The following is a 21,265-nucleotide window of genomic DNA, read 5'->3' as shown; positions in this document are numbered from 1 at the left end:
TCCCTTGCTGTCCCAGTAAACTGCCCTTATCCCAACCCTCGAGGCTTTGCCGTTGTTTTCCCGTTCTCCTCCTCATCCCGCTGGGGGAGGGGCGAGTGAGTGACTGCATGGGGCTCTGCTGCCGGCTGGGCCTAAACCACATCAGTATATTATCAACACCACTTTCAGCACAAATCCAAAGTGCAGCCCCATACACACCGTGAAGAAAATTAACTCTATCCCAGCCAAAAACAGCGCAGGCTGCACCAGAAGTTGGGAGGGGACACAGCCAGGACAGCTGACCCCAACTGACCATTTTGCTTTGCTTGCACGCCTGGCTTTTGCTTCACCTATTAAACTCTCTTCATCTCAACGCACAAATTTCTCACTCTTATCCTTCCGATTCTCTCCCCCATCCCGCCGGGATGCGTGGGGCTGAGCTGCCGGCCGGGGTTAAACCACGACAAGCCCCAGCCATCACCCCACCTCCGCCAGGTACCAGTAAAGCCCACGGACGCAGAGGCAGCACAATGGCTCATCCCACGCCCGGACCCCGAAGCTGCCCCACTGCAACCTGCGGACCCCCCGGGACTCGCTCCAGCGATGGCCAGCTCCACAGACACTGCCCACCTCTGGGCTTTGAGCCCTTTCTGAGGACCTCACGAGCCCTGCCTTCTGCCAGGAACACCAAGGGGATTGCCACTGGGGGACAAGAGGCTGCCCCTCACGTCTCGGGCATTCCAGCACAGCAGGGATGAGACGAAAGCTTAGGGCATAGGCTCCAAGCTGAGGCAAGTCCCAACTTGCAAGCAAAGCCATGGGGGGGTTGAGCACAGGCTCCCAGCCACCCATTCCCCTTGCTCCATCCCAGAGCCCGAGCAGAGCTTTGGACCTCGTCCCCCTCCTGCCTGGCGGGGTCCCTTTCGCTTGTTGGGGTCTCTGTCGCTTGCTGGGGTCAGAAGGAATCATCCTGCAGCCCCAGTGCCCAGAGCTGCTTGCGTGGGATGCGGAGGAGGGATTACGGAAAGGACTCACCGTTGTCTTTGTCCCCTGCCCTGGGCTGAAACAGCTTTGCTGCAGCCTGAGTCCTGCCCTGCCTTTTATCCTGCACCCTTGGCCACAACCACCTCCCCTCCTCTTCCGGGAAATAAGTGTGAGAGAGCAGAAGCGAAAGTCAGGAACTGGGAGGGAGGAGGAAATCCCTACTAGAGGTCCTGTCCCACTCGGTGGGTGAGGGTGAGGTTAACTCTTTAATTCTCTGCGCGGTAGTCAGGGGTAACAGCAATTACTCGAGAGGTTCAAACAAATCACAACTTTACTTAAAACTCAGCAGAACTACGAAAGTTAACAGCTTGGCTGAAGTTATAACAATCCTTAAAGCTCAGCGGAACCACGAGAGATAACGGCTTAGCAAAACTTGTGACGACATTATCCTAACCTGCCAAAAACAAAGTTAGAGACAGTGAGAGTGGTGGAGAGGAGAGAGAAAGAGAAAGAAAGGGAAGAAAAGAAAAAAGATATCACCACCCTTGGATCCAGACATGTTTTCTCCTCGTAGCTGTAGTCCTAGGGTGGCGACTACACACTGGAAACCGATGTTTCCCCTTTACAGAACCCAAAATCGCCCGTCCCATAGGTGGGGTTTGCCACCACTGAGCAGGTGCAGTATGTGCTCAGGAATGTTCCAGAAATGAGTCGGTGTATCGGTAATGACCTTTACTCGTTACTGGAGCTCCAGGGATGGACAGTGGTTGGACCCCAGCCAGCAGCTCAGCATGAAAAGAGGCAGCAGGAGAAATAGCGACGGTTTAATAAGCAAAGGAACAAGAAGGAAAACCAAGTGAAGCAAAAGCCAAAGTTGGCGTGGGCGGGGACAAGAGTGAAGATGGCCAAAGCCCCTCACATCCAAGAGCAGCCCGCAGGACGCGCAAGCGACCGGGAGCACGGCCAACAGGATGTGGCACGGCGGTCGGCGAGGCAGTTGGTGCAGGCAAGGCGTGCGGGTCGGCCACAGTCCCCATCCCGGTTCTAAAGGGTAACTCAAGTCGGGGTCATCGCCCTCCCAGGAGAGGACCGGCTCTGGCTTCCACTCGCCTGAAAGCCATTGCCAGAAGGAATGTGGCCACCCAGACGGAGGTCCCATGCAAACATACAGCAGGTCTCGGGCTGCGGGGAGTGCACGAGCCCATCACTGGGACCGGAGGGCAGCAGAGACAACAGCTGTCTTCGGTGCGACCAGGTGGATGATCTGCTGAGCCTGGTGGCAGAGCCGAAAGATGAAGTGGAAAGGTCAGGGAGTATGAGGGAGTGCGAGAGGGAGCTAGAGTGGCGGAGCCGCAGCCTGCCCTCCCTGAGGCCAAGGCAGCCGATGGAGGCTCCACGATAGAGGCTCCACGAGAAGCGGAGGATGCCCTGCCCTCTTGCCACCAAGCAGAAGGAGGGGACCTTAGAGACATGGGGGGGAATGGAAAGGGGTCCCTGCTCGGGGCGGCAGGCAAATCCCCTGCCGGCCTCCCTCAGCCTCCCAGTTGCTCTTACACAACAGATACAGGGCTGTGGAACTAGAGGGCCAGCCCAATGAGGATGTCGATGAAGGTGTGTCTAGGGGGTCGCCTAGGGTGAGTCAGTCAGCCCCACGCATTACGACTACCTCTGTTAAGAAGACAAGGAGGGTCATTGTCATAGGCGACTCCCTTCCGAGGGGAACAGAGGGCCAATATGGCGACCAGACCCACCCCACAGGGAAGTCTGCTGCCTCCCTGGGGCCCGGGTTAGAGACGTTACCAGGAAACTCCCCGGTCTGGTGCGGCCCTCTGATTACCATGGACCTGTGGAGAGCAGACTTTGGCCTGCTCAGGACACTGGTTGAGAGGGAGCCTTGGGAGACGGTCCTGAAGGGCAAAGGGGTCCAGGAAGGCTGGGCACTCTTCAAGAAGGAAGTCTTCAAGGCATGGGAGCAATCCGTCCCCACGTGCCGTAAGGCGAAGCGGCGGGGAAGACGACCGGCCTGGCTGAAGAGGGAGCTTCTGCTGGGACTCAGGGAAAAAAGGAGAGTCTACCACTCTGGGAAGAAGCAGCAGGCAACTCAGGAAGAGTACAGGGATCTTGTTAGGTCATGCAGAGATAAAAGTAGAAAGGCAAAAGCCCAGCTAGAACTCAATCTGGCCACTGTTGTAAGGCATAACAAAAAAATTGGTTTTTACAAATTCATTATCAACAACAAGAGAGCTAAGGAGAATCTCCATCCTTTGTTGGATGCGGAGGGCCACCTGGCCACCAAGGACGAAGAAAAGGCTGAGGTACTTAATGCCGCCTTTGCCTCCATCTTCAATAGTCAGACCAGTTGTCCCCAGGGCATTCAGCCTCCTGAGCTGGAAGACAGGGACGGAGGGCAGAATGAACCCCCCGTGATCCACGAGGAAGCAGTTCATGAACTGCTACACCACCTGGACGCTCACAAGTCTATGGGACCAAAGGGGATCCACGCGAGAGTGCTGAGGGAGCTGGTGGAGGAGCTTGCCAAGCCACTCTCCATCATTTAGCAACAGTCCTGGCTAAAAAACAGGGAAGGTCCCAGATGACTGGAGGCTTCTCAATGTGACGCCCATGTACAAGAAGGGCCGGAAGGAGGATCCGGGGAACTACAGGCCTGTCAGCCTGACCTCGGTGCTGGGGAAGGTTATGGAACAGTTCATCTTGGGTGTGCGCTCACCAAGCGTGTGCAGGACGACCAGGGGATCAGGCCCAGCCAGCACGGGGTCGTGAAAGGCAGGTCCCGCCTTACCAACCCGATCTCCTTCTATGACCAGGTGACCCGCCTAGTGCGTAAGGGTAAGGCTGTGGAAGTTATCTACCTGGACTTTGGTCAAGGCTTCGACATGGTCTCCCACAGCATTCTCCCAGAGAAGCTGGTGACTCACAGCTTGGATGGGTGCACTCTTTGCTGGGTAAAACACTGGCTGGAAGGCCGAGCCCAGAGAGTTGTGGTGAACGGAGTTAACTCCAGTTGGCGGCCGGTCACAAGCGGTGTTCCCCAGGGCTCAGTCTTGGGGCCAGTCTTGTTTAACATCTTTATCAAGGATCTGGATGAGGGGATTGAGTGTGCCCTCAGTAAGTTTGCAGGTGATAGCACATTGGGTGGGAGCATCGATCTGCTGGAGGGTGGGAAGGCTCTGCAGAGGGATCTGGAGAGGCTGGCTGGCTGGGCCGAGGCCAGCTGTATGAGGTTTAAGAAGGCCAAGTGCCGGGTCCTGCCCTTGGGTCACAGCAAGCCCTGGCAACGCTACAGGCTTGGGGCCGAGTGACTGGAAAGGTGCCTGGAGGAAAAGGACCTGGGGGTGCTGGTTGCCAACCGGCTGAACGTGAGCCAGCAGTGTGCCCAGGTGGCCAAGGCGGCCAACAGCATCCTGGCTTGGATCAGAAATAGTGTGGCCAGCAGGAGAAGGGAAGTCACTGTGGCCCTGTACTCGACTCTGGTGAGGCCGAACCTTGAGTCCTGTGTTCAGTTTTCATAGAATCATAGAACGGTTTGGGTTGGAAGGGACCTTAAAGATCATCTAGTTCCAACCCCCCTGCCACGGGCAGGGACACCCTCCACTAGACCATGTTGCCCAAAGCCTCGTCCAACCTGGCCTTAAACACTTCCAGGGATGGGGCCTCCACAACCTCTCTGGGCAACCTGTGCCACTGCCTCACCACCCTCACAGTAAAGAATTTCTTTCAACATCTGATCTAAATCGACCCTCCTTCACCTTAAACCCCTTACCCCTTGTCCTGTCACTACACTCCCTGATGAACAGTCCCTCACCATCTTTCCTGTAGGCCCCTTCAGGTAGTGGAAGGCTGCAATTAGATCTCCCTGGAGCCGCCTTTTCTCCAGGCTGAACAATCCCAACTCTCTCAGCCTGTCCTCATAGCAGAGGTGCTCCAGCCCTCTGATCAGCTTTGTGGGCCTCCTCTGGACTCTCTCCAACAGCTCCGTGTCTCTCCTTTACTGGGGCCCCCAGAGCTGGACGCAGTACTCCAGGTGGGATCTCACCAGAATGGAGTAGAGGGGCAGGATCACCTCCCTCGACGTGCTGGTCACACCTCTTTTGATGCGGCCCAGGACACGGTTGGCTTTCTGGGCTGCAAGCGCACACTGCCGGCTCATGTTGAGCTTCTCATCAATCAACACCCCCAAGTCCTTCTCCTCGGGGCTGCTTTCAATCCATTCCTCGCCCAGCCTGTAGTCGTGCTTGGGATTGCACCGACCCACGTGCAGGACCTTGCACTTGGCCTTGTTGAACTTCATGCGGTTCGCATGGGCCCACCTCTCCAGCCTGTCAAGGTCCCTCTGGATGGCATCCCTTCCCTCCATCGTGTCGACCACACCACACAGCTTGGTGTTGTCGGCAAACTTGCTGAGGGTGCGCTCGATCCCACTGTCCATGTCGCCGACAAAGATGTTGAACAGTGCCGGTCCCAGTACCGACCCCTGAGGAACACCACTCATCACTGATCTCCACTTGGACATTGAGCCGCTGACCACAACTCTTTGAGTGCGACCATCCAGCCAATTCCTTATCCACCGAGTGGTCCATCCATCGAATCCGTGTCTCTCCAATTTAGAGACAAGGATGTTGTGCAGGACAATGTCAAATGCCTTGCACAAATCCAGGTAGATGATGTCAGCTGCCCTTCCCTTATCCACTGATGCTGTAACCCCATCATAGAAGGCCACCAAGTTTGTCAGGCACGATTTGCCCCTACTGAAGCCATGTTGGCTGTCACCAATCACCTCCTTATTTTCCATGTGCCTGAGCATAGTCTCCAGGAGGGTCTGCTCCATGACCTTGCCAGGCATGGAGGTGAGACTGACAGGCCTGTAGTTCCCTGGGTCTTCCTTTTTACCCTTCTTAAAAATGGGGGTTATGTTTCCCTTTTCTTTTAAATCTCTTAGTGTGAAGGAGAAGATCCACCTCCCAGCCCGAAGAGAAAGAGCCTCGTGATTGCAAAGCCATGCAAATGTATTTAAATAGCATTGGAGGTCTGCTGCCATGTCAGACCCTGGAAGTGACCAAAGGAGATGTCCACCTCCTCTGGTTTCCTTGGCAAGGAAATTAATTTTCTGAATTTCAGACTGAATCATACACCTTTAGGATCTGCTCATCACCACTGAAGGACCAGGGAGGTTTCCGATGTGGACAGATGTCCACTGGGAGTTGCACAAAAATTGTGCTGAAGTAAACCAAATTTCAAAATGAAGATGAAATTTGCCTTGAGGGAGTGGGAAATCGGTCATTAGGTGCATGTGAGCTTTTGGTGTCTCAGGGAAAGGATGTCTCCAGAGACAGGGGATGCATCTCAGTCCCTGCTCCCAAGGCAGCTCTCTCTGGTGGCCTTTCCAAGGGCTGAGGGGATGCGTGTCCATCACCATCAGCAATGCCCACCATTGCTCTCAGTGCCCCCCCTTGCAGCGATGCATGTGTTAGGAAGACAGGATGCATGGTTTGTTGTCCTAAAATCCCCTTAAAATGAAAAATAAAGACAGTTGGTGCCTGTTGAGAGCAGCCTGTGGAATGCTCTGCAGGCAGAAATGAAGAGAAAGCCTCCTCCCCAAAAAAACCCAACCCAAAACAAACAATATGTGCTTATGCCACAGTTATTCGTATGGATGAAAGGGATAAATAGTTCTGTCCAAGGCCCCTTTACCTGCTACAAAGCCCAGAACAGCACCAGGACACTCACAACCACCCCATGAGACACCTCCAAACCTCTGCTTCTCAAGGGCCTCTCCAGGTGGCTCACCACCCACACGTATATTTTGTATAAACAGGACTACAAAGATGCAAAGTGTTAAATCACACAAAACACTTTCATTGGAAACAACCTTGTTAAAGCCAGCTTTAATTGCCTTAGACAAGTGGGACTTCTGAAACAGCAGAGCAGTAAGTTGTGTTTGTCCCCAAGTGGTTTTGAGTTTGCAGTTTCTCAAAAGAGGAGCACATTGAAAGGGAATAAATCCAAGACCTTCTCGGACCAGCCACAAAGTCATCAATAGAAGAGGCAAAGTCATGATTAGGCCAGTCGACAACGGTCTTCTGCACCAGGTATCAGAAGAATTCACCTGCTGCTCCTCAAGGAGTTGCCCATGTCTCCACTTCGAGGAGACCATCACTCCTGCTTTTGCACGGTGCCGAGTGTGTAGCACTAAATGTTAAACCAAAACACTCCAGCCAAGCAAGGTCTGCCATCCCCAGGGAGTGTAAAAGACATGAGAGTCACGGAAATGACTCATCTTCCTGGAAGAAGTATGGCTATTGTTTGGAAAGCAACGAGGAACCACCAAAGAAAAGCAAGAAAAAAAATTAGTGATAACCACTCCTGCAGCTGAAACTAGAGCCCGGCCAAAACCTCGTATTCCTGACAACGAAGCTTTTCCTCAGGGATTTCCAAAGGGCATTTTTCAAGTCTTTGCTTCGCAGACTAAAAATGATGGGGCTGAGGAAGGGGGTGAAGACCGTGTAGGACACATCAGTGAGAGCACTCGCTCCCGCAGCTTGGGGCAATTTGCGTTGCAGGTAGATAACGGAGGCGCAGCCATAATGCACCACCACTACGGCGACGTGGGAGGCACAGGTGGAGAAGGTTTTGTGCCTCCCCTCCGCTGAGGGCATCTGCAGGATGTGTCCAAGGATGAAGGCGTAGGAGAGAAGGATGAGCAGAAAGCAACCCAACAAGGCAGTCATGCAAAGGATGTTGACCACGGTGGCAACCATCTCGCCACCAGCACAAGTCAGCTGGAGCAGGGGGGGCACGTGGCAGAAGAAATGGTCGATCTGGTGGGACCGGCAGAAGGGTAACTGGAAGACAGCACATGTCACCAGCAGCCCCAGGAGACCCCCACCCAGCCATGAGGCCACCACCAGCTGGATACAGACACGGGAGGTCATGAGGGTGCTGTAACGCAAGGGGTGACAGATGGCCACGTACCGGTCGTACCCCATCACCGTCAGGAGGAAAGAGTGCATGAAGCCAAACGTGAAGGAGAAATGCGTTTGTGCAGCACAGCCCAGGAAAGAAATGGCTCGAGTTCCAGACACTAACCCAGACAGCATCTTTGGGGTGATGGAGAAGGTGTAACAGAGCTCTGAGAAGGACAGGGCACCTAGGAGGAGATACATGGGCATGTGCAGCCCTCGCTCCACCCTGATAACAACCATTATCACCAGATTTCCAGCCAGGGTCACCATGTGCATGAGGAGAAAGAGCACAAACAAGGCAACCTGGAGCTTGGGGAAGTGGGAAAACCCGGTCAAAATGAACCCTGTTGGGGTGGTTTGGTTGTCCCTTCGCATTTGTGCTTTGTCTGAGAAGAGGACAACATTTTAAGCAGCAGCTCAGCCTCCCATGGTGGAAACAACACTTACAGCAGACTTAAATTCTTGCTCTCTATGAATCTCCCATGGGAAATAAGGTGGAAATTGGTGTGGATGTCCGAGATCTACCAAATCTTTTCTTTGCCCAGCAAAATCTCACGTACCTTCAGAGGTTCTGTCCTGGCACAGCTGAGAAGAACTCAGTAACGTCACTAATTTACATTAACCTCAGTCCTGGTCCACACTGATGCCCAATAGCCAAGCCAAGAATGGCCTAGAATCATAGAATCACAGAATCATTCAGGTTGGAAAAGACCCTTGAGGTCATCAAGTCCAGCTGTAAACCTGCCAAGTCCACCACTAAACCATGTCCCTAAGCACCACGTCTACACGTCTTTTAAATACCTCCACGGTGGTCTTCAGCCAACCCCCTGGTGTCTCTGTGATGGTTGGTACCAGGACTTTGTAGGTAAGAGTTACTCCAATACCTCTGTGAGGACCAACCGTAAGAGCAAGAGAGGCTGCTTCACATGAGAAGACAAGCGTGGTGAGCCATAGCCTGGTGTGAAGATTGATTTTGGGGATATTTGCCTCTTCAGGCTGAATTTCCCTGTGGACACTCGATCCTGTGTCAAGCACAAAGCATCTTCTCATTCTCCATCACCTGAAGGGTTGTGCTGCATTAGCTGAGGGGTGCGCTGGGTCCCCCGTGCACGGAGTCACCGATTGCAACTGGGAAGAAGAAAGAAGAGCAAGAAGGGAATTAGGTCCTCGATGGGGTCAGGGGACACAGCAGCAAGAAGGTTGCGTTCATCACTGCCGGCTGCAGACCTCCGTCACCTTCTCCAGGTCCCCCTTGCTCTCACCTGGGATCTACACCCACTGTAGCTGCTCCTGGGGGCTTTCTGGAGGGGGGTATACACCCTACATATCCTGTACCAGGATGAACTTGGGTCCTTCACACCATCAGCAGATCTGGGCAAGGGGTGGGACAATGCCAGGGAAGAGCGGCACGGTCAGCAGTCTCACCAGACTCCAGGACAGTCAACCAAGCTACATCTTAAGGGGATGTCTCACCTAACTCTGGATGCTCACCATTTCTCTGTGAGAAACGGGCATTTCTCACAGGAACTTGTCCAATCACTCACCTTCAGAGGGGTTGGCTCACGCTGCTCCAGAGGTCCTCATGCTCCAGGAGGTCCAGCCTGAAGGATCTCTCTAGGCATCAGGGATGTTGGAAATTAGAGGAGATGCAGTTTGATGGTCTTGGAACTGTAGGAATTCCTTAATACCTTTAAAACTGTTTTTTTCCTGTTGCTGCTGTCAGCCCCCAGGCTTCTGGAGGAGAAGCTGTTCCCCGAGCTTCAGCAGGACTTGGCCACCCAACCCGATGGCAACAATGAGGTGATGAGCACTCGCTCAAAGGCAACAGCCCCGTGATGATCCCGTCTGCCTTTTCCCTCGGTGTCCAGCCACCAACGCGGCCTGGACTTAAATAGCTTGTAGGCACGGAGGTGGGTGGAGACACTGGGTTGAACGTCATCATCCAAGGTCAGATGATGCCTCTTCCAGAGGTCCCACATGGCAGCGGGGGCTGCAGATCTCATGTTTCCTTGGTGCAGAAGCGTAGGGACGCGCGGGAGCTCAGCCTGGCACTGCAGCTTGAAGAACCAGCCTGCGGGGAGGTGGAGACACGGCGCTCTCCATCGTGTCTCTGGAGGTGACGCATCCCACGTGAGGTCACACCAGTGGGAATCCTGGTCCTTCTCCAGAGCAGCACGTCTACTCGCCGTAAAGAGAATCAAACATCTGCGCAGGGTCCGGTGGTGACACTGTCACCCGAGAAGTGCTGCTGCAGCTCCAGCAGGCAGGACTGCCATGGTTTTCTTTAAGATCTCAAGGGTTGAGACCTTTTAGGTTGAACAATCGAGAGTTTTGTGCGAAGAGTGGAAAGGGGAGCTTGTGTGCGTGCAGCTCCTGGCATGACGTCACCTTCCATGCGCACCATGGGACAAGCAGCTCTCCTCCAGGACCAGCCAGGAGGTGTCATCTCCCACCTCTTGCCGTCAGCCCAAGGCCTCATCGCGCAGAGCACGCAGCTCAGAGGGTCTCCTGGGGTGGCATGGGACCTCTGTGTGGCTCTGAGATAATTTTAAGGTTAATTTGGAAAAATGCAATAATGCACCCAAAACCAGGAGGGGGTTGGCTGGGCCACCTCGGTCTCCAGTGGAAACCCGCGGCCTCTTGTGTTTCCTTCTCAGGGTGTAACGTGAGGACTCATCTCTAACTCCAGAAGTCCTCTGTGGAGGTATCTCCATCTGAGCTGGTTCCTCAGATCTTCAGAGAGCTGGAGAAGACCTGGGCCAAGGAGCGCGGGGCACAAATCATCTCCAAGATACAGGTGGCCACTTGTAGGGTCTCATGCTCCAACCTACCCCTTGGTGACTACCCAGAGAGCCTGAGTGACCAGCTCAAAAGCAGATCTGGTGCACCGGACGAGCCTGGTGGCCTCATCACAGACATCTCCAGCATCAGCCAGAGCTTCTGATCAAGCTCTCTGGGACTGGACTTAGTTGTCTGGTGCTCTACTAAGTGTAGGACATCCTGTGAGCTTCTCAAAGGTTGTCTTAGCTCAGTCCATCACCCTGGGACCTGCAAAACCAGCTCCATCCCAGCATGCGGCTCTTGGAAAGCGTCTCCATTGCCGCAGCGCCAGCTCCGGCAGAGATGACGAGATTTCTCTGCAATCCCCGCCCACCCCCCCATCTGCCCACACCTCCAGGATGGAGATGACCTCTGCACTAAGAGGGAGGTGGAGGAGCTGGGCTGAGCCTCCAGACACGTCTGGCTTAACCCCAGAGGAACCTGTGAGGAGAAACCCTTCCCCACGTCGGCACGAACACGCGGCTCCTGGTTTCCCTCCCCGTGGACGACCCCCATCCATCGTCCGCACGTTGGCTCCTTGACTTCACGCACCTCCATCCTGGTGGACCTCCACCCTTTCCACCTTCCCCACCGTTGACCACCCTGGCTGCCCCAGACCACGCTCGGAGGCGATTTTTGGGGAGCAAGGCGGGGCCTGGCAGGGGGAGCCATGGGAGGGGGGACACCCAGGACAGGGACGGGGACCTGGGGAGCTGCCAGCGCAGCGCGGGGGGCGGCCACGGCCTTTGCGAGAGACAGAAAGGCTCAGTCCTGCTGGGGGGGTGATCTGCTGGAGCCCAGCCTAACCCTAAACTTAACTCTAACCCCAACCCTAACTCAAATCCTAATCCTAGCTCTAAAGCTAACCTTAACTTTAAACCTAACCAAATCTTAACCCAAACAAAAAATCTAACCCTAAGCCCAATGTTAGCCCTAAACCCAACCCTACACCCTAATCTGAAACCTAATCCTAATCTAAACCCTAACCCAAACCCTAACTCTAACCCCTAACCCTAGCTCCAAACCTAACATTAAACCTAACCCAAATCTTAACCCAAACAAAAAAAACTAACCCAAACCCCAATGTTAGCCCTAAGCCTAAACCAAACCCCAACCTTAAACCAAACACAAACCCTAACCCTAGCTCTAAACCCAACTCTAACACTAAACCCAACCTTAAACCTAACCCAAACTCTAACCCTTGCTCTAAACCTAACTCTAACGCTAAATCCAACCTTAAACCTAACTCAAACCCTAATCCTAGCTCTAAACCTAGCACTAACCCAACCTTAAACCTAACCCAACCTTAAACCTAACCCAAACCCTAACCCTAGCACTAAACCCAGCCTTAAACCTAACCCAAACCCTAACCCTAGCTCTAAACCTAGCACTAAACCCAACCCAAACCCCAACCCTAACACTAAACCCAGCCTTAAACCTAACCCAAACCCTAACCCCAGCTCTAAACCTAACCCTAAACCTAACCCAAACCCCAACCCTAACACTAAACCCAGCCTTAAACCTAACCCAAACCCTAACCCCAGCTCTAAACCTAACCCTAAACCTAACCCAAACCCCAACCCTAACACTAAACCCAGCCTTAAACCTAACCCAAACCCTAACCCCAGCTCTAAACCTAACCCTAAACCTAACCCTAAGCACTAAACCCTCGCTCTACCCCTTAACCCACCCCTAACCCTAATACCGGTCCTAACCCCAACCCTGGGTTAGTGCCCCCCCCCCCGCGCCTTTCCCTCCCCCTCCCGTCCCCCCTCCCCCTCCCCGCAGTGCCACCGGCTGCCGCCAGGGGGCGCTCTAGGACCGCCGGTCCCGCCCCTCCCCCCTCCCCGGGCGGCTCGTGCAAAGAGCCTCGCGCGAGCCACGAGCACTCGTGCAAATACGTGTGCAAATGCCCCCTCACGGACCCCCGCGTTCCAGCCCCACCTGGCCCTCGCAGGGTGCCGCGAGGCGGGAAGTGTGCAAGGGGGTGTGCGAGGCCAGGAACGGCCGTGCAAAGGGGGTGTGCGAGGGGGTGTGCGAGGCCACAAAGAGCCGTGCAAGGGGGTGTGCGAGGCCAGGAACGGCCGTGCAAGGGGGTGTGCGAGGGGGTGTGCGAGGCCACAAAGAGCCGTGCAAGGGGGTGTGCGAGGCCACAAAGAGCCGTGCAAGGGGGTGTGCAAAGGGGTGTGTGGGGACGTGCATGAGGCCAGAAACAGCCATGTGAGGGGGTGTGCAAGGGGGTGTGCAAGGCCACGAAGAGCCGTGCAAGGGGGCGTGCGAGGGGGTGTGTGGGGACGTGCGTGAGGCCAGGAACAGCCAGGCGAGGGGGTGTGCAAGGGGGTGTGCGAGGCCACAAAGAGCTGTGGAAGGGGGTGTGCAAAGGGGTGTGTGGGGACGTGCATGAGGCCAGAAACAGCCATGCGAGGGGGTGTGCAAGGGGGTGTGCGAGGCCACGAAGAGCCGTGCAAGGGGGTGTGCGAGGCGGTGTATGACGCCACAAACAGCCGTGCGAGGGTGTATACAAGGCCATGAACAGCTGTGCAAGGGGGTGTGTGAGGGGGTGTATGAGACCACGAACAGCCATGCAAAGGGGTGTGCAAGGGGGTGTGCGAGGACGTGCATGAGGCCAGGAACAGCCATGCGAGGGGGTGTGCAAGGGGGTGTACAAAGCCACGAACAGCCCTGCAAGGGGGTGTGCAAGGCCACGAACAGCCACGCAAGAGAGCGTGCAAGGGGCGTGTGAGTGCGCAAGGCTGGGAAGAGGCACGTGAGGGGTGTGCAAGGCAATGAAGAGACGCGTAAAGGCGCGTGCAAGGTCCTCACAAGGGACGTGCAAGGCGCGGCCGTGCAAGGCTGGGAAGAACCGTGCAAGTGGCACGTGAGGGGGGCGCGAGGGGGCGCGCGAGGCCAGGAACAGCCGCACAAGGGGGCGTGCGAGGCCGCGAAGAACCGTGCGAGGGGCGTGCGAGGGGCGTGCGAGGAGCGTGCGAGGGGCAGCTCAGCTGTCCCCAAACCGCTGCCCCCCCCCCCGTGCCCACCCAGCAGCGACCACTCCCAATTTCTCTCTATTTTATGTTAAAATCACTTTACATGTAAAGTACAAAAATACGCCCCGGGGCGGGGGGGGGAGCAGCCCCCCACCCCGTGACCACCCCCCCCAGCTCCAGGGGACCCCCCCAGGGGACACGGGACAGGGTGACGGGGCGGGGGGGGGGGCTGTGCTGTGCGTCCCCCCCCCCGACACCCCCCTCCCCGAGGTAGTCAGTGCGGTGGGGGGGGGGACGACAGCGTGTCCCTTGGGGGGGGGGGGGCAACAGCGTGTGAAGTGGGGGGGACAGCGTGTCGCGGGGTGGGGGGACAGTGTGTGACAGGCTCAGATTGGCACGGGGGGGGGTCTGTCTCATATTTTGGGGGGACACAGGGTTGCTTCGGTTCCCCCCCCCCCTAAAAAGCCCCTGGGGGGGTGAAGTGGGGGACCCTCATACCTCACCCTGCAGGGGGAGGGGGGGCATTAGTGTCATGGGGGGGGCACTAAGGGCCACCCAAGGCGGGGGGGGGGGGGGGGCTGGAGCACCCCCCCCCCCCCCCCAGTAGTGGGGTACAGCCTGGGGCGGGGGGACGGAATTGGGAGTCTTCAGGCCTGGGGTGGGGGGGGCTTTAAAGGGGTCCCGTGTTTGGGGGGGGGGGGCACCCACACCTGTGGGAGGACACCCAGGGTCATTGGGGGGGGGGCCCAAAAAAATGGGGAGGGGACCTAAGTCCATAGAGGGGCCCTGCAGGAAATGGTGGGGGGTACCCCCCTCTGTTGGGGGTCCCAGACCACCCTGGGGGGGGGGGGGGGCTGTGCTGTGAGGTGGCACCCCAGTTCGCTGGGGGGGGTCGCAGGGTGTAGTGGTGGTCCCGTGTCGGGGGGGGCCCTGGCTGAGAAGGAGGGGCAGGTAATTTGGGGGGGGGTGTCTGGAGTTGGGGTGGGGGCACCCAGGTCCCTCGGAGGGGGTCATGGGGGTGGGGGCTTCATGGGGGGCTCCCCAGCTGGGGTGGGGGTCACCGGTGGGGGTCCCCCATCTCCAGCAGTTTTCAGGGGGGTGTCCAGCTTATTGGGGGGACGACGACCCATTTTCAAGCATGGGAGGGGGGGGGGTCCCCCAATCACGAGATGGAGCCGAGGGGGGCCCAGTCCATGGCGGTCAGTGGGTGGAGGGGTCCACCCCCAAATCCCAGGGGATGGTCCCGGTCCAGGGGAGGGGTCCCCCCCCCACACACAGTGGGCAGGGGGGGGCCCCCTAGCAGCGCCCCACCTTGGCGTCGCCGATGGCCCCCCAGACGTCGAAGACGAACTCGTCGGGGAAGGCGAAATCCCCGAGCTGGGAGTCGAGGGCCTGCGCCAGCGCGTCGGGGTCCCGGGCGTCCCGGCCCAGCTCCACCATGGTGGCGGCTGCGGGGACAACGGGGACACTCAGGGAGGGGGGGGACACACAACGGGGACACTCGGGGGGGGGGGGGTCCCCAGCAGCCTGGGAGGGGGTCCCCGTGTCTCTGGGAGAAGGGGACAGGGCCTGGGCTGGGGCAGGGTGGGGGGGTGGCACCCTGAGTGAGGGGGGGGCTTGCAGTGGGGTGGGGGATCTCAGCTCCCTGGAGGGGTCCGGGGGGGTCCCCAGCACCCCCAGGGGGGTCCCCAGCACCCTGAGAGGAGGGTGCCCTGCAGTGGGGTGGGTCCCCAGCACCCCCAGGGGGGTCCCCAGCACCCTGAGAGGAGGGTGCCCTGCAGTGGGGTGGGTCCCCAGCACCCCCAGGGGGGGTCCCCAGCACCCTGAGAGGAGGGTGCCCTGCAGTGGGGTGGGTCCCCAGCACCCCCAGGGGGGTCCCCAGCACCCTGAGAGGAGGGTGCCCTGCAGTGGGGTGGGTCCCCAGCACCCCCAGGGGGGTCCCCAGCACCCTGAGAGGAGGGTGCCCTGCAGTGGGGTGGGTCCCCAGCACCCTGAGGGGGAGGGAAGGTGCAAGGGGTGGGTCAGAGGGGTCCCCAACACCCCGAGGGGGGGTCCCTCACCCCGGGGGGGTCCCCAGCCCCTGCTCACCCAGCTCGCTGTCCCGGATGCCCATGTAGCTCTCCAGCAGATCGTCCACCTTGGCCACGGCTCGCTCCTCGAAGGCGGAGGGCTGCAGGGGGGGGGACACGACACATTGGGGGGGGGGGTGTCAGGGAGATGTGGGGGGGGACCTGTGCCTCTCCATCTCCCCCCCCCACACACACCCATGACCCCTCACCAGATTTCCTACCTGCTCCTCAACGGTGGCGGGTCCCCGAGCGCGGAGGCGCAGGGTGCCCCGGCCGGTGCCCAGCTGGGTGCCCCCCCCACGCGCCCCCCCCGCCCGTGGGCCGATCATGTCTGAAAAACAACCGGGGGGTGGGGGGGGGGGACGGTTAGAGGGGCTGCAATTTATTGGGGGGCCCCCCCAACACGGATGGAGGGGGCTCCGAACCAATCACAGACCCCAAGAGGTGGGAGGAAGAAGGTTTGGGGGTCTCCATAATACCCTCATCAGTCTTGGGGGGCCCCCACATGCCCCCCCTAAGGTAAGGGGTCCCCATCAGCTCCTTTGGGTTTTGGGGCCCCCCCCAGCACTGTGGGTCCCCATCAGCTCTCTCTTGGGTTTTGGGGTGTCCCCCCAGCACTGTGGGTCCCCATCAGCCCCCCCTTGGGTTTTGGGGTCCCTCCAGGCTATTGGCTCTGCATCAGCTCCCCCCTTGAATCTCAGAGGGACCCTCAGGGCTATGGGGTCCGCCCCCATTTTTGGGGGGGCCCTAAGGTTCTCCGTCTACCTCCCCAGATGTCGTGTCTCCCTCTCTCTTACTGGTGGGGCTCCCAGTGCTCCCAGTAACCCAGGACACCACCCTGCAGTCCCCCAAGATGGGGGACAGCAAAGCTCTGGACACCTGGGTCCCCCCAACCCCATGAGGGGGGCGTGGCTGCCCTGGGCAGGGGGAGGTGGGGACCACAGGGACCCCCCCACTGGGCTCCCAGTGCTCCCAGTTTGGGCTCACCGAAGGCCTTGCGGGGCTCGGTGAGCTGGAGGGCGAAGGTGCGTCCCCGGGGCAGCTCCTTCAGCATCTTGGCCACCTCGTAGTGACGGGCGCCCACCAGGCTCTGCCCGTCGATGGCCTCGATCATGTCCCCCACGCTGATCACCGGGATCCGGTCGATGACGCTGCCCTCCCGGATCCGCTGTGGGACCACCCGGGGTGGGGGGGGGGGGGGGGGGGGGAGGGGGTCACCACGGCGACCCCCACCCCCCACATCATGCTCGGGGATGTCCCCAGGTCCCACCCGACCCCAGGGACCACCCAGGAGCTCCCACATCCCCCCCCCCCCAGCGATATCTCCGTCCCACCTCCACGCTGCCTCGGGATGTCCCCACGTCCCCCCGCAACCCCGGGGCCCTCTCTGAGCACCCCCAATGACAACGTGTGTGTGTGTGTGTGTGTGTCCCCGCGGGGGGTGTCACCTTGATGAAGGCGTAGCCGGCGCCGTTGTCCGTGATGGTGAGCCCCAAGGCTTCCTCCGACTTGAAGACCTCGACCTCCTTGCGCTGGCCCTTGGTGTGGGCGAAGATGAAGTCCTCCAGACCGATCTGGCCGCCCAGGAGCTTCTCCATGTCCACCTTGTGCGTGTTGAGGGTGCAGAACATCACCTGGCCGGGGCAGCGGCGTCACGACACGAGGGTGGGGGGACAGGGGGAGGGACACACCTGGGGACAGCAGGGACATCCCCCCACACACACCCCGGGACACGCGTGGGACGGTCGTGGGGGTGGAAGGGACCTGGGAGATGCGCGAGACCTTCCTGGGGACAACGGGACCCGCCTGGGGACACGAAGGTTCCCTCTTCTTGAGGATGTGTGGGACCCCCCAGGGGACATGTGGGACCCCCCCAGGGACATGTGGGACCCCCCGGGAACACGCAGGGACCCCCCTTCCCTGGGGACACCTGGCACCCTCCTGAGGGACACCTGGGACACCCAGGACCCCCCCCAGGGGACACGAGGGATCCCCCCACGTTGGGGACACCCAGGGACCCCTCTGCACACCCCTGGGGTCCCCTCGCCCCAACTGCAGCCCTCCCCGGCTGCCCCCCCCCCCCCCCCCAGCCCAGGTGTCCCCTCCCCCCCTTCGCTCTGGGTGTCCCCAACATCCCCAGCACCCCCCCCCACCCCTCAGCTCCCAACATCCCCCGACCCCCCCGCACCCAGGGGTGCCTGCAGCCCACCCAGGTGCCCTGATCCCCAGCACCCAGTGGGTGCCCCAAACCCCTCCGGGTGCCCTGTCCCTCAGCCCCCCTGCATCTCCCAGCACCCAAGGGTGCTCCCGCACCCCTCAGGGTGCCCTGTCCCTCAGCCCCCCACACCCCTCAGGGTGCCCTGTGTTTCATCCCCCCACAGCACCCAAGGGTGTTCCCATGTCCCTCAGGGTGCCCTATGTTTGATCCTCCCATGCCCCACAGCACCCAAGGGTGCTCCTGCACCCCTCAGAGTGCCCTGGCTCATCCCCCCATGCCCCACAGCACCCAAGGGTGCCCTGTCTCATCCCTCCACACCCCTCAGGGTGCCCTGTGTTTGATCCCCCCAGACCCCACAGCACCCAAGGGTGCTCCCGTATCCCTCAGGGTGCCCGGTCTCATCCCCCCATACCCCTCAGGGTGCCCTGTGTTTGATCCCCCCACACCCCACAGCACCCAAGGGTGCCCCCATGTCCCTCAGGGTGCCCTGTGTTTGATTCCCCCAGACCCCACAGCACCCAAGGGTGCTCCCGTGCCCCTCAGGGTGCCCTGTCTCATCCCTCCACAGCACCCAAAGGTGCTCCTGTGCCCCTCAGGGTGCCCTGTCTCATCCCCCCACAGCACCCAAGCGTGCTCCCGTGTCCCTCAGGGTACCCTGTCTCATCCCCCCACACCCCACAGCACCCAAAGGTGCTCCTGTGCCCCTCAGGGTGCCCTATGTTTGATCCCCCCACACCCCACAGCACCCAAGGGTGCTCCCGTGTCCCTCAGGGTGCTCTTTCATCCCCCCACCCCCCCATCCTTTAGTCGTCCCTCCCCCTCCACCTCCCTGAGCCCCAGCACCCAGTGGGTGCCCCAAACCCCTCCCAGGCTGCCCCATCCTTCAGCATCCCGTCCCGTCCCCCCCACCCCCCCGGCTCCAGCACCCATGGGTGCCCCCCACCTCTCCCGGGGGGATGCGGAAGGCCTCGGCGATCTTGCCGTAGAGTTCGCGGACGTTGGTGAAGCCCTCGACGCGGCCCGTGGGGCTGCCGTGGGCCAGCTGCGTGTGGAAGACCAGGCGAGGCCGAAGGGCGGGGGGCGGCGGGGGGAGCCCCGGGGGGGGCGGCCCCCCAAGAGCCCCCACCGGGACCCCGGGGGTTTCACCGGCAGCCCCCCCTCGCCCCCCCGCCGCTTCTTCGTTCTCCACCAGCGGCGGGGGCTTCTTGCGGCGGCCCAGGCCCAGCGGCATGGGGGGGGGGGGAAGGGGGTGATGGGGTAAAGGGGGGTGACAGCAGAGATTTGGGGGGGTGGGTGGGGGGGTGGGTGCCCCCTCCCCGAGGAGGGGGGGTCCTGCGGTGCTGCGCTGGGTGCTGGAATGAGAGAGGGGGAAACTGAGGCACGGGGTGGGGGGGTGAAGGGGAGGGGGGAACTGAGGGACGGGGGGAACTGAGGGACGGGGTGGGGGGGTGAAGGGGAGGGGGGAACTGAGGGACGGGGTGGGGTGAAGGGGAGGGGGGAACTGAGGGACGGGGGGAACTGAGGGACGGGGTGGGGGGGTGAAGGGGAGGGGGGAACTGAGGGACGGGGGGAACTGAGGGACGGGGTGGGGGGTGAAGGGGAGGGGGGAACTGAGGGACGGGGTGGGGTGAAGGGGAGGGGGGAACTGAGGGACGGGGTGGGGGGGGGGGGGGTGAAGGGGAGGGGGGAACTGAGGGACGGGGTGGGGGGGATCGAGGTACCAGGGGCCACCCCGGCTCCGGGGGTCCCCGAGGCCCCCCAAGGTGGGGGGGGGGGGCTGGGCCCGGTGAACTCCGGGTACCGCCCCTCCCTCCCGCAAGGAAGCGGCGACGCGGGGCCCCGGCCACCTACCCCCAGTGGGGGGTCGCGACACCCCGGCCCCCCCCCCAGCCCCGGCCCGGGCCTCCCCCCCCCGCCCCCCGCTCACCGGCCGGACCCTCCCGCCCTCCAGCCGGGCGCTGCTGCTGAAGCGACACTTCCGGGAAGGCGGGGCCAAACCGCGCCGGGACCAATCATCGCCACCGCCCCGCCCCGCCGACCAATGAGACGCGCGACAGGAGTGGGGGAGGGGGTGAGGGGGCAGGAAAGGGCTCAGCCGCACCCACCCCCCCCCCGCCCCAGCTCCAGGCAATGGGAGCGCCCGGCCCCGCGCCCCCGCGCGTGGGGCTGCCCGCAGCCAATCAGGGGCGAGAACTGCGAGTCTCAGCGTCGGGGCGGGGCCAGGAGGAGTGGGCGGAGCCAGGAGGAGTGGGCGGGGCCAGGAAGGGGGCGGACGGCCACGGAGCCCGGGGGGGGGGTGGGGTGGGGGGACAGACCCGGACCGACCCCATGTGGGGGGACAGACCCCACGGGGGGAAGGACTGAGAAACCCCCACGGGGGGTGCATTGCGGGGGGGGGGGGGGGACACGGACACGAGAGACCCCGCTAGGGGCGAACACAGCCCACGGGGGAAGGGGGGGATTCACCCACGGCACACACCCCCCCCACACCCCCCCCCCCCAAAAAGGAGCCGGAGGCGGGCGGAGGTTTCAGCGCTTTATACAAAGCCGTACACGTGCGCTCCTGTTGCAGGAACAGACCCTTTTCCGGGCGGTTTTATCCCAAAGGATAAGAGGGCCCCGCCCCGCCACGAGCCGCCCGCGGCCCCCCACCCCCCCAAACCCCCCCCCACCCCTCCCGGGGCTCCCCTCTGGCCTCGGGGGGGGGGGGGGGGGGGGAGAGGGGGCTGGGGGCTCCCCACGACCCCCCTCTGCAAGGAGGGAGAGGGGCTGAGGACACCCCGGGACCCCCAGAGCCCCCCAAAATGGGGGGGGGATGTGGGGACCCCCAGAGCTTGGAGGGGGAAGCCCCAAAATGGGGGGACAAAACCACCCTGGGAGCTCCGGAGCAGAGGTGGGGGGTGGGGACGCCTCGGGACACCCCCAAGGATGGAGGTGGGGGGACAAAGACACCCCAAGACCCCCAAACGGGGAGGAGGGGGGGGGAGGGGGGTCAAGGACACCAGGAGTCCCAAATTAGGGGGGGGGGGCAGGGACAAGGACACCCCAGGGCCACCAGAACACAGAGAGGGGACAGGGACACCGGGAGCCCCAAGGTGGGGGGGGGACACACACCCCCCCCCCCCGGAGCACAGAGCTGGGGGGTGACAGGGACACCCCATCCCCCCCCCAGACCCCCAGGAAGGGGGGGGGGACACCCCTCAAGCCCCCCCCCCACAAACCTGGAGC

At 60.7% G+C, this 21,265-nt stretch overlaps 2 protein-coding genes across 4 annotated transcripts; both read right to left on the bottom strand.

The window, feature by feature from the left end:
• Positions 1-6,845: 6,845 nt before the first annotated feature.
• Positions 6,846-11,097, bottom strand: LOC104642516 (olfactory receptor 10H1). 3 transcript variants are annotated; one of them, XM_075738150.1, is made up of 3 exons: positions 9,488-11,097; positions 9,206-9,314; positions 6,846-9,071 (listed from the first exon to the last, which is right to left on the bottom strand). In XM_075738150.1, the coding sequence occupies exon 3, from the start codon at positions 8,316-8,318 to the stop codon at positions 7,329-7,331; it is 990 nt and encodes a 329-aa protein (XP_075594265.1). In that variant the 5' UTR covers positions 8,319-9,071; positions 9,206-9,314; positions 9,488-11,097; the 3' UTR covers positions 6,846-7,328. The 3 variants fall into 3 exon arrangements, with proteins under 3 accessions (XP_075594265.1, XP_075594264.1, XP_075594266.1); XM_075738149.1 differs by having other exon boundaries at positions 6,846-9,398; XM_075738151.1 differs by lacking the exon at positions 9,206-9,314.
• Positions 11,098-14,399: 3,302 nt separating this feature from the next.
• GIPC1 (GIPC PDZ domain containing family member 1) lies at positions 14,400-20,059 on the bottom strand. The gene is made up of 7 exons (XM_075738156.1): positions 19,965-20,059; positions 18,981-19,389; positions 17,268-17,453; positions 16,807-16,987; positions 16,041-16,150; positions 15,839-15,920; positions 14,400-15,198 (listed from the first exon to the last, which is right to left on the bottom strand). Exons 1-7 carry the CDS (start codon positions 20,051-20,053, stop codon positions 15,047-15,049), a joined length of 1,209 nt encoding a protein of 402 aa, XP_075594271.1. The 5' UTR covers positions 20,054-20,059; the 3' UTR covers positions 14,400-15,046.
• Positions 20,060-21,265: the final 1,206 nt, after the last annotated feature.

Source organism: Balearica regulorum, chromosome 30 (assembly GCF_011004875.1).
Source record: "Balearica regulorum gibbericeps isolate bBalReg1 chromosome 30, bBalReg1.pri, whole genome shotgun sequence".
Taxonomy (NCBI): Eukaryota; Metazoa; Chordata; class Aves; order Gruiformes; family Gruidae; genus Balearica; species Balearica regulorum.
Note: the sequence above shows the minus strand (reverse complement) of the source record. Positions and strands in the feature narration are given on the sequence as shown.